The sequence below is a fragment of the Rhincodon typus genome, chromosome 29 (assembly GCF_021869965.1).
Source record: "Rhincodon typus isolate 14 chromosome 29, sRhiTyp1.1, whole genome shotgun sequence".
In the NCBI taxonomy this organism is placed as follows: Eukaryota; Metazoa; Chordata; class Chondrichthyes; order Orectolobiformes; family Rhincodontidae; genus Rhincodon; species Rhincodon typus.
In genome coordinates, this window is record NC_063360.1 from 21,078,432 (window position 1) to 21,092,412 (window position 13,981).

Below are 13,981 nucleotides of genomic sequence, written 5' to 3' on the forward strand. Positions count from 1 at the left end.
GTGGAGTTCCCATGTATCTGCTGTCCTTGACCTTCGAGATGGAAGTGGTGGTGTGTTTGGAAGGTACTGTCTAAGGATCTTTGGCAAATTTCTGCAGTGCATCTTGTAGATAGTACACACCGCCACTACTGAGCATCAATAGTGAAGGGAATACATGTTTGTAGATGTAGTACAAATCAAGTGGACTGCTTTGTCCTGGATGGTGTCAAGCCTCTTGAGTGTCAGTGGAACTGCACTCATCCAGGCAAGTGGGCAGTTTTCCTTCACACTCTTGAATTGTGCCTTGGAGATGGTGGGCAAGTTTTTGGGAAGTCAGGAGGTGAGTTACTCAGAGAAGTATTCCTGGTCTCTGTCCTGCTCTTGAAGCCATTGTGGTGAGCCTAGTTCAGTTCCTGGTCAATGGTAACCACCAAGATGTTGATAGTGGGGGATTCAGTGATGTCAACATCATCGATTGTCAAGGAGGGTGCCTGGTTAGATTGTCTCTTATTGGAGATGGTCATTGTCTGGCATTTGTGTGGACAAATGTCAGTTTCCACTTGTCAGCCCAAGCCTAGATATTGCCCAGACCTTCTTGCATTTTTACATGGACCGCTTCAGTATCTGAGAAGCCATGAAAGTGCTGCACATCGTACAATCATTGGCGAACATCTCCGTTCCTGGCCTTATGATTGTGGGAAGACTATTGGTGAAGCAGCTGAAGATGTTTGGGCCTAGGACATTACCCTGAGGAACTTCTGCAGAGATGTCCTGGAACTGAGATGATTGACCTCCAACAATCACAACGATCTTCCTATATGCCAAGCATGCCACCAACCAGCAGAGAGCTTTCCTCCTGATTCTCATTGACTCAAGTTTTCTAGGACTCCTAAATGCCATGCTCAGTCAAATGTGGCCTTGATGTCAAGGGCTGTCACTCTCACCTCACCTCTGGAATTCAGCTCTTTTGTGCATGTTTGAACCAAGGCTGTAATGGTGTTATGAAGTCAGGAGCTGAGTGGCCCTGGCAGAACCCAAACTGGGCGTATGTTAGCAGGATATTGCTGAGCAGGTGCTGTTTTATAGCACTAGTGATGATACTCTCAATCATTATACTAATCACTAAGAGTAGACTGATGGGTGCTAATCGGTTGGGTTTGTCCTGCTTTTTGTTTACAGGACATATCTGGGCAATTTTCGACATTGTCCAGTAGATGCCATTGATGTTGCTGTAATGGAACAACCGGACTAGGAGTGCGGCAAGTTCAGATGCAGAAAATTTTCAATAATATTGCCAAAACGTTGTCAAGGCCCATTGCTTTTTACAGTACAGTGCCTCCAACCATCTTCTGATATCATGTGGAGTGAATAAAATTTGCTGAAGGCTGGCATCTGTGATGCTGAAGACCTCTGGAGGAGGTACTGCAGGTAAATAGACAATGCCTTGGCCATTAGTATCAAAACTAGCCGTACCAAAATGGATTCTAGACATAGTCTGTCAATGCAGATATTTTTCTACAGGTGCTAATGAAAATTACATTGTTTCATTAGTTTCTGTTAATAATTTAGGAAGTATTTTTCATTGAAATTGATAAATAATGGAGAATATCTGCCTAATTTTTGAAGAGCAGTACTAAGAATACTGTCCTTTCACTAAAGCGTGTAATCAGGAGTATGATAGTGGTAGATGGCTCTATAGCTCACTGTTGACTTCAAAATGATAGGATTCTTGTGGAGTCTTTCATATCAGTAACATTGTATCACCATATTAAATGAAATTAGCCCATAATTTTTCGCAATTCCCTATTCTACCCATAGCATATTCAGTGGAGCCATTCTTTACATCAAACAAAAATAGCCTGAGTTTTGAAATCTAATGGGTATTACATATTTCCATGTTATGCACTATCAGCAACTCAATCTTGTGTCCTATAAAATGATATTAAAGAAAGATTAAATGCGGTTGAACTTCACATTGGGCATTATGGTCAAGATGCAGTTATTGCATCAGCTGGCAGTCATATACCCTACCCAATATTCAAATCTATTGACTCCAATAAACTGAATATAAGGCAGAGCTCATGCGATGCTGTCCACCTTTACGCTCCTCCTAAGAAGTATTTCTCAATCAGTGAATTAACTGAAAAGTACCGTTCTGACTTGTGTCCATTTAATTATTAAATTTATTGAATAACAAAGACTTACAGTCAACTGGAAAACTCTAACATTTCATTTTCTTAGTTCTGAACCTCGTTTCTAATAAAACCTCACTAAGTTCCAAGATCATATGGTATCCTTTTTTTAAATCTTACTTACGAAATATGATATAATGTGACTAAGAAAACTGTAATTCAATTGTTTATTATGACTCAATCTTTTCTTAATATGTATTAGAGTTTTTACTGACAGCACACTTACATTCAATTGCTATGTAAGGATAGTAATAATGGTATAGGTAGTCGCTTGCATCATGCTAGTTTTATTAAACGCACCTACTTCTGAAAAATAATGAGAAGTCAAGATTTTAAACTATAGCATAGTTGGATGTATTTCACACATAAAGAAGTACTTATGCTATATTCGGCCATTCTTGGCATCTCCTATTGCTCCCCAAACATCAAAAACAAATTCATCTGGAAACGCAAAATCACCAAGGATTGAGTCCAGTGCTTCTGCAAACTCATCTGGATTCTTCTTGTCTTTTCCAGTTTCCACCATTGTTGCAGCTGGATAGAAAAACAAAATAAGGAGTAACTTGCTACATAATTAAGATGCAAAGGGATACTTCTTACATTTCACACCTTCTCATATACTTGGAACACATACATACTAAAGAGCAGCCTGATAGGTCAAAATTAAACTGATGTACCTTTTATTTTGATTATATATAAATAATAACAGAGCACGATATAAGATTGCTTAGCAACCGCTGGAATTTAAAAAGCATAATTATGATTTTATCGTAAAAACTAAAAGAACTGTGGATGCTGGCAATCAGAAACGAAAACAGAAATTGCTGGAAAAGCTCAGCAGTTCTGGCAGCATCCATGGAGAGAAATCAGAGTTAATATTTCAAGTCCTGAGACTATATGATTTTATCATGGTGCAGGGCTGGATGAACACAACAGGCCAAGCAGCACTGGCCTGCTGTGTTCATCCAGCCCTGTACCTTGTTGTCTCGGATTCTCCAGCATCTGCAGTTCCTACTATCTATGATTTTATCATATTTATTTAGCTGGTTATCCCAATGGGCATCATATTCTGATTAGAGTAACGACTCCCCAGCCCCCCACACTCCCCCATTCCCCACTGTTTTCCAGCCTATCCCATACTGCTATGATCTTTACAACCTGGTTCCACCTTCAATCCTTGGAGTCTCTTCTGCCCACCCTATCAAGAAATGCCCATATGGAATCACGGCATATTGTTCAGTGGGACACAGGGGTCACTGAGCTCTGAGGCAGGACCTTCTCCCCAGTTTGAAGCCAAAGGCCTATCTCCAGCCAACTAATGCCTCACAGTTTATTAAATGGCAGCAGAGCAGCCGTCGAGAGAGAGAAGGAATATGTTCCCCACAAATATAATCAGTGCAATGCAAGATCCCACCATCCAAACAATTCTGCTCGTAACAATTGTCACATTGTCAGGGCTCTATGTAATTGAACAGTGTGAGATTCGAGATTTTCTATTTTTATCTTATCAATTTTTTTAAGTGACATCATGTGGTGGCATAAATTGATAACCTGACTCCATTACTTTATGATACCTATATTAGTTCTCATAATATGAGGATGAGATGTAGATCACGTAGCATTGAAGAATTCAATGAAGTTTTATTATATCATTTGGTGTCTATATATGTACACTACAATCACAGACACTTGCATATCAGATTCAGACTACACATTCAAATGAACTGTAGCAGACTTCCTTTAGTGTGTCATGCTACAAGAGGACAGAGCTTAGTAAGATGGAGACTGAGAGCTTTATGTCCTTAGGTCACATGCCATGATAAATGATGACTTCAAGAGCACGTTCCTTAAAGGTATATCGCACATCTGCACAAAACACAACCCAACATAAATAGCAAGTTAAAAGAATTATTAACTCTTGGATTTCTGAGAAATAAGCAACTTGAATTAACATTGGACGTGCATATCACCCAAAAAGGTTTCAGTTAGTTGCTCATACTGTTGCTGTCATCAGTGACTCTTGAGAAGCACTCCTATCTCTGAGTCAGAACTTGAGCTTAAGTCACATTTCAAAAGCCCAAAGATAAGTTCCAGGCAGTTGCTCAGTGCAGTACTGAGAAAATGCTACACGAGTGGAGGTGCTATCTTTGGATGAGATGTTAAGCCGAGAGTCTTTCCTTTATTTCAATGTGAAAAATATGGCATTATTTGAAAATAAGAAAGACAGTTGATTTCATTGTCCTGGGAATAACCTATCCCTCAATAAGTATCACTAAAACAGGTAATCTGACTGTTTCTATGTTGCTGTTTATGGGAGCTTGCTGTGTGTAAATTGGTTGCTGCCATGTCACCTCCATCCTAACTGTGGCTATGATTCGATAAGTACATCATTGGCCTTAAAGCACTTTGGGACATACTAAAGTTGTTAAGACACTATAAATCTGTGGTCTACAACACCCAGAATGTTGATTAACAGGTCGATCTCAGAGTCTCTTTTGGTTGATCTCATCGTAGATACATAATTATCATGCCGCCACTTCATTTCCGCTTCCAGAAGTTGTGCAGTTAAAGAAAAGTGCATCTGCTTGACAGGCTTTGCGAGCTTGAAAGGTTGCTGAGCCTATCCTGTCCATGTGGACTCTCTGCAAGAGCACCAAAGCTAATCTCACTCCTCTGCCCATTCTCTTCAGTTGCTTATCTAATAGGTGGTGCAAGATCCAACTTCCAATGTCTGAGTAACACAAGCTGACCAGGGGACCTGGAAACGAATTGTGACCACAGAAGTGATCTCCAGTGCCTCCACACTTGAAAGCAACAGCAACATTCTAGATGTTCCAGAAGCACAGATCCAGAGGTCAACATGTAGCATGATCAGCGGTCGAGTGACATCACGGATTCCATGCTGACACACTGATGACAAGTGATGAACCTGAACCATCTGAAAAGAAATCACACATCTACAACTTCCACATGGAGTAGGAAGATGTATTTCTACAACTATAAAGGATAACAGCATTTGCCTCATATGTCACGAAAGTATGTCAATCAATAAAAAGAGGAATTTGGAATGGCATCATACTACAATGCACAGTTAATTCAAGGATTGTTTTCCTTTGAAGAGCAGGCTTCGGGCGAAGAAAGTTGACAAGCTGATGACCATTTTGAGCTCAATAGTCATTTTTTTTGAAGCTGCACCAAAGCATCATTTTGCGTTGGCCATATTCTGACAAAACACATGAATCCATTCACAGATGGCAATGTAATTAAAGAAACAATTACTGGAGCCACTGACTGTTTATTCAAAGACTTTAAAACAAAGAGAAATAATAATGGAAATGCACAGCACATCACTTGGTGCTTTCACAGGAGCAAGATGAGTGGAATCTTTGTCTGACAACAACTTTCAGCAACTATATCAGGACCTGAAGGACTGTGAAAGATTCACACTACAGTTCGATGAATCCATCAACACGACCAATACAGCACAGCTGATTGGTTTTGTGTGTATGGTTTTTAAGGACATAACAAGAAGGATAAAAATAAAAAGGATCTTCTCAGCCTTTTGCCCCTTGAAGAAAGAACAAGGGGTGAACATATCTACAATTAATTCAAAAGGTACATGCTTTAAAACTATTTCAATCATAATCGGTCATGCTTGGCATAGATGTGAGATATATTGTACATTGTAGAAATAATCTTGATTTCCCCTCTGTAAATTACCACTGCGAAAAGATAAAGTCACCATAATCTATCAGACCATATGGTTACTCTCTTATTAAGGAGAGACAACTGGTCATGGTTTAACCTGAGGGTTTCCATGCCTCAGGAGAGAGAAGAAGAATCTTTCATAGTAACCTCAGCTAATACAGGAATTGAACACTTACTATTGGCATTGCTCTACATTAGAGATCACGCATCCAGCCAACTGAGCTAACCAACCCTCAAGTACCATTATATAATCCACCAGCAAGCAAACCAAGTAAAGTTATAGATTTTATGTCCCATATAATGAAAGTTGTTTGTGAGATTGTAAACTCAATTCAAGCAAGAGCTCTTCAGCACCACTTGTTTAATTCTTTACTCAGCGAACTCAATGCTGCCAACAGTGAACTAATTCTTCGTGCCGATGTTTGGTAGTTAGATCGAAGACAGATCCAGTTGAACGCAGAGGCTGCAAAGACTTTTAGATCTGGTGTCTGAAATTGTCACTTCTCTTAATTCAAGAAATGAAGTGAGCTGTCAGACAATGCATGGTCACTTGACTTCGGGTTCCTTACAGACATTAATGCTGAACAAGCTGAACTGTGAACTTCAGGGAAAGGACGGAGACTTAACACAAACGATCAGTGCTGTGGATGCATTTAAATGGAAACCGGTTCTGTGATCCTTCCAATTAAAACAAGTAAAATGCTGTAACATTTCCCAGATCTGGAGAAAATATTAGAAAAACATAGACAAAGAGAAATGGTTCCATTCAGAAAATATCTGTGCACACCTAAGGAAGGTAACAGAGGAATTCAATTTTAAGAAGTAAATGTGATGGAACAAATTATTGCATTTGCCTCAAATCCATTCCTTAAGTAAACGTTGATGGTTTGGCCACCAAATTCCATCAGGTGTTTGACTTACAAAGCAGTGCAAAATTATATTGAGCTGAAAGTCAGATCATGTACGCTGCTGATTCTTGGGAACTCATATACGGAGAAAAATACCTGCCTCTATCATCTTATGCTTGTAAAATGGCTTACATTCGATCCACATGCCTCTGAAACAGCATGCTGTCAAATGAAGATAATGAAGTCGAAGTTTTGCACCTGCCTCACAGATACCCACTTGATGGACTGTATACAACTAACAGGCTCAACTACAACCCAGGCTTCAAGGCGCTGGCAGATAATATGTACTCACAGATGTCACACTGAGACTTGGTGAGTACAGGACAAATTGAATCATTCCATACGCTTGGATTAAATTTATAAAGCACTTATAAATTTTTTCTTAGGAGTTTATCTGAGTTGTACTTAAATTTAAAAAGTGAACTTGGGTTTAAAAAGGTTGAAGACCACATATAATGCAAACCTTTCTTATTGCTTTAATGTTTCTCAGTTAGTTCTCCAATTAATATAACATACGATCACAGCAGAGTATGGGACAACACATTGTGGAGCTGGAGGAACACATGTAGCATCAGAGGAGCAGGAAAATTGACATTTCGGTTCAGGACCCTTCTTCAGAAATGGAAAGGGGGAAGGGAGCTGGGAAATAAATAGACAGAAGACGGGTGAGGGCTGGGGAAGGTAGGTGGAATGGTGATAGGTGAGTGCAGGTAGGGAATGGTGAGGATTGGTCAGTGGGTTGGGTGGGCGGATAGGTGGGAAAGAAGATGGGCAGTTTGTGTCAGGTCAAGGAGGCGGGGATGAGAGGGAGGATCGGACATGGGATGGACATGGAGACCGCTTTATGGAGCACCTACTCTCGGTTATGACAAATGACAACACCTCCCAGTCGCGAACCACTTCAACTCCCCCTCCCACTCCTTGGACGACATGTCCATCCTGGGCCTCCTCCAGTGCTACAATGCTGCCACCCAAAAATTGGTGGCACCCCATATTCCGCCTGGGAACCCTACAACCCAATGGTCTCAATGTGGACTTTACAAGATTCAAAATCTCCCCACCCCCGACCTCATCCCAAGACCAGCACCCCCCTTTGTCTCCACCTCCTTGACCTGTCCATCTTTTCTCCCACCTATCCGCTCCTCCCACCTCACTGACCAATCACCACCACCACTTCCTACCTACACTCACATCACCTCTACTAGCCTCATCCCCGCCTCCTTAACCTGTCTGTCTTCCCTCCCACCTACCCGCCCCTCCCTCCTCACTGACCAACCCCCATCCCAACTCCTTACCTACACTCACCTTTACTGGCTTCATCCCTGCTTCCTTGATCTGTCCATCTTCTCTCCACCTATCTGCTCCACTACCTACCTTCGCCTCCCTCTATGTCTATTTATTTCAGAGCCCCCTTCCCCTCCCCCATTTCTGAAGAAGGCCCAAACCCGAAATGTCAGCTTTCCTGCTCCTGTGATGCTGCCTGGCCTGCTGTGTTCATCCAGCTCCACATCTTGCTATCTCAGACTCCAGCATCGGCAGTTCCTACTATCTCTGGGGGAGTTGAAATGGTGGGTGACTGTTGTGTACCTCCAGCTCCATACTGTGTTGTCTCTGACTCCAGCGTCTGCAGTTCTTGCTATCTCACAGCAGACGAGTTTTGATTTCTTTTCCTCTTTTCCTTTTCCCCTGAGCCATCTTGTTTAGTGATTTAGGTTTCAGCGTCATCAAGTTCTTTATACAGTGTGACACCGAATGATGTTTGGGACTTGGGGACTGCTCAATGTAATTTATTGTTAAGAAAATTGCTACCAGCTGAGAAGGCAGCAAGAAATGAATCAGACTCATAGAACACAGAAAAGCAAGTAAATAGACCACAGGTACATCACAACAAACAGCATATTACTACCAGGAAATCATACACACTGATTCCACAATACAATCAAGGAATTATTTATAGACCACATTAAATGTATAAATTCTTTGTACTGGGTCACCACAGAAATATGATTATTGGCAAAACCAACATAAAAGGACAAAGCATGTAGATAAATATTGTTTAGCTCCTACATTTTATAAATCATTCTTGTTCAGTTGTAAGACCCACGTCATCCAAAATTACTCTGCCTTCTGGTAATGCATGCTCACTAAACAAATTTTAGGGAGATAATGCTTGGAATGCAGTGTTCAGACTGGATACATATAGTAAAAATGTCTTGAATGCAGGCTTCCCAGAACAATGCAAAAAAGAGAAGTAAATTTCGAATGAAAATTGCACAATGATTCAGATTATTCTATCAAATTTCTCCCAGTTCACCCTTGCTTGTGGTTAAGCATGATTCAAACTATTTTCCCCACTCATTTTTCTTTAAGAATGCAGGGGAACTGTGTGATTTCTGAGCATCTTTGTGGATATCTGCATTTGCTACATGTATCAGTCTGCCACCAATCGGCTTTCAGTTACCATAGAAGTAAAAGAGTTAAAAATGGCTAGCTAACAGCTTGTTCTCCTGTTAAATAGCTCTGCTACTTACAGGAACTAATGGAATTCAGAGATTTATGATTCCTAATATGGTAAAGTGTGGACATCTGTTGGCAGGACATTATCAGCTGTGGGAAAACTGAGATTTTCTCTGTACATCAGCCAGCAATGAACAAGACAGAATATGTCACTATGCACCCTTAAGCTTTCTGTAATTTATTATTGTAATAGTGTACAATCATGGAATGATACAGCACTGAACGAAGTTATTTGGCCCATCATACCTATGTTGGCTGTAACCAATTCCTGTCACTTATTGTCCATTTGTCCTTCTGATATATTTCCAATTATTTTTTGCCCGCTAATAGATCTGTTTCTTTTCCACAATTGGACATACCATAATAAAATAAAATACGGACTATCGATTTCTGTGTGCCATCATCTAAGTTAACATCTCGAACTTTGATGGACTGAAATGGTTGATAAAGAGGACAAAAACATGAAATTAATATAAATAGTCACATTAAATAACCATCCACCCAGGTTGGTTAAGCTTCTGGAAATGAATGTGGATTAGGAAAGAGACAATCTAAGATGAAATTAATCTGATATTGAGTCCTGAAGGAAGGTCACTGGACCCAAAGTGTTAACTCTGATTTCTTTCCATAGATGCTGCCAGACCTGCTGAGATTTTCTATCATTTTTTTGTTTTTGTTTCTGAAATTAATCTTTTCCATAAGGACAATTAAACCAGCCAGCAAGCCTTCTGGGAAGGTGTGAAAAAGCTTTTATCCCCTATTTTGACTTTGACCTTTATGAGAATATTCACATATAGGAGGTGGAATCTGGTCTATAATTAAGAAGTCTTCTGCAGAGAAAGAATGCACAAACAACTTCATGAGCTGCTTCTAGCAGAAAGACATGATGGAGATACAGCACTGAACACAAGTTGAGGACACCCTCTCTCTGCCTCTCAAAATGAAAGCGTGCACAGAGACAATACAGATTATCTTGATTTTTCTTCCCAGTGAGATCTAAGAGGATAAATGGAATATTCACTACTGCTGATGCTCTAAGATATCACCTAAACAGCTGTTGTCTTAGGTTGAAATCTTACACAAAGACGTCTGATAGACTCTTTTTTTCCTTTCCTTTACTGTCCTTTATACTGGACAGTATCCTGTTTGAATTTTATATGTGTGTGTGTTTATGCCATGTGAAGTTGGGCCATTGACAGTTATGTGGCCCAACAGAGTTGGGAAAAGCATTTGTGTGTCATGATTGTGTGGCTTGGAGGGGGGCACCATTAGGAGATAGGTCTTAGGGGCAGATGGAACCCTCAATCTGAAAAGGATGCCTTTGAGGAAAGCTTCCTACCTGATAGCCAAGTGGCGTGACTGTGTGTTCAGTGAGTGGTACAGTTAAACATTTTTGTACAGATGCATGGTATCTAAAAGCAGACAGTAGGTGAGCTGATGGAGCAGTAGCTTCTGGGTTGTAGTGTCACACCACATTCATCTAGGGATTGCGAGGAGTGCTGCTTACAAGTTGCTTTTTTTGGGGGTTCCTTTATGGCAGTACATTTCCTTAAAGACATATATTGGTCATGCATTAAGCTAAGTTCATTTTGAACATCTTCCCACAGTTTATCTGGAGTTTTATACCATAATAATTTTGACCAGCTAACTGTTTCAGTCTATTAAACTGGGCCCTAACAAACACTAGAATCTTAGTAACCACATTAAGTTTCTTCTTTGCAAGACAAACAATGAAACGAATCACATTATGATCATTGCCAGATAAATTTCCTTTTTTATTAGTAATGAATAATGAAGCAGCAATAGTTCTTTTTTAAACCTGGTACAGTCTGTCATACTATTGGCTCTAGAACCTACCGCTCCAGAAAACTGTCTTGAAAATATTCAAAGAACTTGCTACCTTTTTGACTCGGGCTAGTTGTTTTGCCCAATTGAAAATTAAAGCCTCCCATTAAAAAACTTTGCTTGTGCCACAGGCTCTCAAACCCTGAATTAACACATTGGGATTTGTGCTATCATTTCACCATCACTGTGGGGCTACTGCTGCCCATGGTTACTCCTGCCAGAGGATCTACTGATATGGTACAGAGCTCTCATGTGTCTTGTGCCATTCTCACCCATTACTGCAACTCATTTGCAGTGCTCTGTGACATCCAACATCCAACTATTACCATCTTGACCTCTCTTTCTGCTCTCTGTACTTCATCCTCTAGAAGAGGCCTTTGTAGTTTTTCAGTTCTGATCAAATGGTCAAAATACTGACTTTTTCTTTTCTAGTTGTTATTTATCGAGTTCCTACTGCTCTTGTAATTTCAAGTAGGTCTTCATTTTTCTTAAGATCTATATATGAAATTTTTAGTGTACCTCTAGCATCCATATTTCAAAGGCCTCCCTATTCTTCCATTGATCTTTACTGTTCAAGTTTCTGAGGCAGACAGGAAAGGGGATAGATTGTAGTATCTTTGAGTTTTTTCCTCGTTACAAGTTTGTGTTTTCCTGTTGTTAACACATCCTTCATCTTTACAATATTATTTCTGACCATTTTTATCCTCCTTTTAATGTCTGCATCACTTTTGCCATCTTCTGTCATCATTTGCCTTAAATAAACAAACTTTTCTATTTGTTTCAGTGTGACACCGTCCACTTCAATCATCACTTTGGTTTCTTCAGATGTGTTCCTTCCAACTATCACTGTTTTGGCTCAATTCATGCTTGATTTCACTTGATCTATGATGCTTACATTGGGCCTCTACTGCTACTGCAACTAGTGCTGTCATTATAATGTTGTCAATGAGGAGAATACATTCTGGCTGGAGGATGAAAGTAATGGTCTATTGATTTAAGAAGATCAGTGGTTTTAGCAAACATCAAGCACAACAATGAAATAGTTGGCCTTTAATTTCTTTTCAATGCCAATGATGAATGATGGGTGAATTATATTAAGAGTAATAAATGCACAGCATTTATGGAGACACTTGGCGTGCAGCAGATGTGTCCCTACCTCTGAGCCATGAGGGCTGAGTTCAAGATCCACCTGTTCCAGAGGTAGGTAATAACATAATTGAACAAGTTGATTAGAAAAATATCTAGAATTGAAGAATGACATGCGATCCTTTTTTGGTTGTCTAAAGGAAAATAAATAACTTGCACAACATTTACTAGGCTTCTTGTGGTGCAGTAGTAGTGTCTGTACCTCTGGACTAGAAGTTTAAGTTCCACCTGCTCCAGAGAATGTTTGAATGAGTTGATTAAAAACATCTGTACAGCATTTACTTTTTATAACTATACTTATAAAAAAGCGTCGCTAATCGTCAAATTGTTGGCTTGGCCTTAGAAAGCTATAGAACTTGAAAGAGCTCAGTAACTCTCTTCCCCCATTTGATAATACACTTAAGAATTACAGCTGGAATCAGGCGGTTAAGCTGATTTTCTCAAAGATATGTTCGTTAGAACAATTATCAAGAGCTGTCATGATAAGCAGTTCTATTTTTCATCCTTCTTAATTGGATATCTGACCCCAATTTCAGCAGCAAAAGGGCAGTCACCTCAAGTTCTATGATCTCTTTAATTGTTAATACATATGCTTTGTAGAATATCAGTCTTACAAAGGAAGAGCATTATTCTGTTACTTAATGTAATCATTGCATGAAAAAAAGTATTTGTTTGTAATTAATTGCTGGATAAAAGGGAAAAATGAGAATGATCTGGAAAGCTCAGTGGTCTCATTAAAAATAATAAGAGGTGTGTTGTGTCTATGACTTCTACCGCACACAAAGAACCAGCAAAGGGCAATCTTACTGGTTCTGTATGGTTTATAGTGTTACAAACTTGCGCTTCAAGATTTGTTTTCTGTCATGAAATTGTACCTTAAATTTGGGGTAAAATGGGGGAATGAAGAGGGTCATGTGACATATTCTGAATCTTATGGCAACAAATGTTGTTAAGGGTTAAAGGGGGCTCAGTTTCTTTCACTGGAAAGCATATGCAAAATGTTCACAATAAACAATAATCCAAGCAGTTATCCTGATGCTAGTTAGACTGTTGGTCTCCAAGTGCCATGGAGGTGTTAGAATGGTCAGATTTTGTACATGTTTATACCGTAAACTGTCTTCTTAACACCAGGAGAAAATAAAATTTGGAGTCTACAGGAAAACTAGTTCGCATTTTTACTTGCATACAAGGCTCATATGATTCACACTGCTATGGAGATGGATTTTGAGAGGGGCAGTGTCCATAAGAATCCATCCAATGTACGATCATGTTGTAAATTTACTTAATCCCTGAACCTCACAGATTTGGTCAGTCTGCTAGCGTCTGTGAGAAAGGGTGGGGAGGAGAGAAAATTGGAATCTGCAAATCTCTAATGTTTACCATGCAAAATGCATGTTTACATTGGAAATATAAAAGTCAAGAGTGTGGAAGACACCTGGGTCGAGAGTTGGAAGCTTTGTTAAATTTGTCTCGTGGCAGGGTTCTCTAGGATAACCCAAATCACAAAAATCAGGTGGGGGTTGGATATTATACAGCTGGGAATGAGAAAAGGACTGACAATAACTTTGCCTCAGCTTAAGAAGAAGAGAGCAATTACTTAAGAGACAAGTAATGTTTAACTATGGAAAGAGCAGCTTAGAATGTTAGTTACCTACTGAACATTGTTTAGTCAATATAACACAGTGT

General features: G+C 39.7%; 1 protein-coding gene across 1 annotated transcript in view; it reads right to left on the minus strand.

The window, feature by feature from the left end:
- Positions 1 to 2,388: 2,388 nt before the first annotated feature.
- Positions 2,389 to 13,981, minus strand: part of gipc3 (GIPC PDZ domain containing family, member 3) — an 81,556-nt gene continuing 69,963 nt past the window's right edge. Inside the window, exon 6 of the mRNA XM_020513910.2 lies at positions 2,389 to 2,705. Within this exon, the coding sequence (XP_020369499.2) occupies positions 2,554 to 2,705 (152 nt within the window). The 3' untranslated portion in view covers positions 2,389 to 2,553. The remainder of the gene's footprint in view (positions 2,706 to 13,981) is intronic.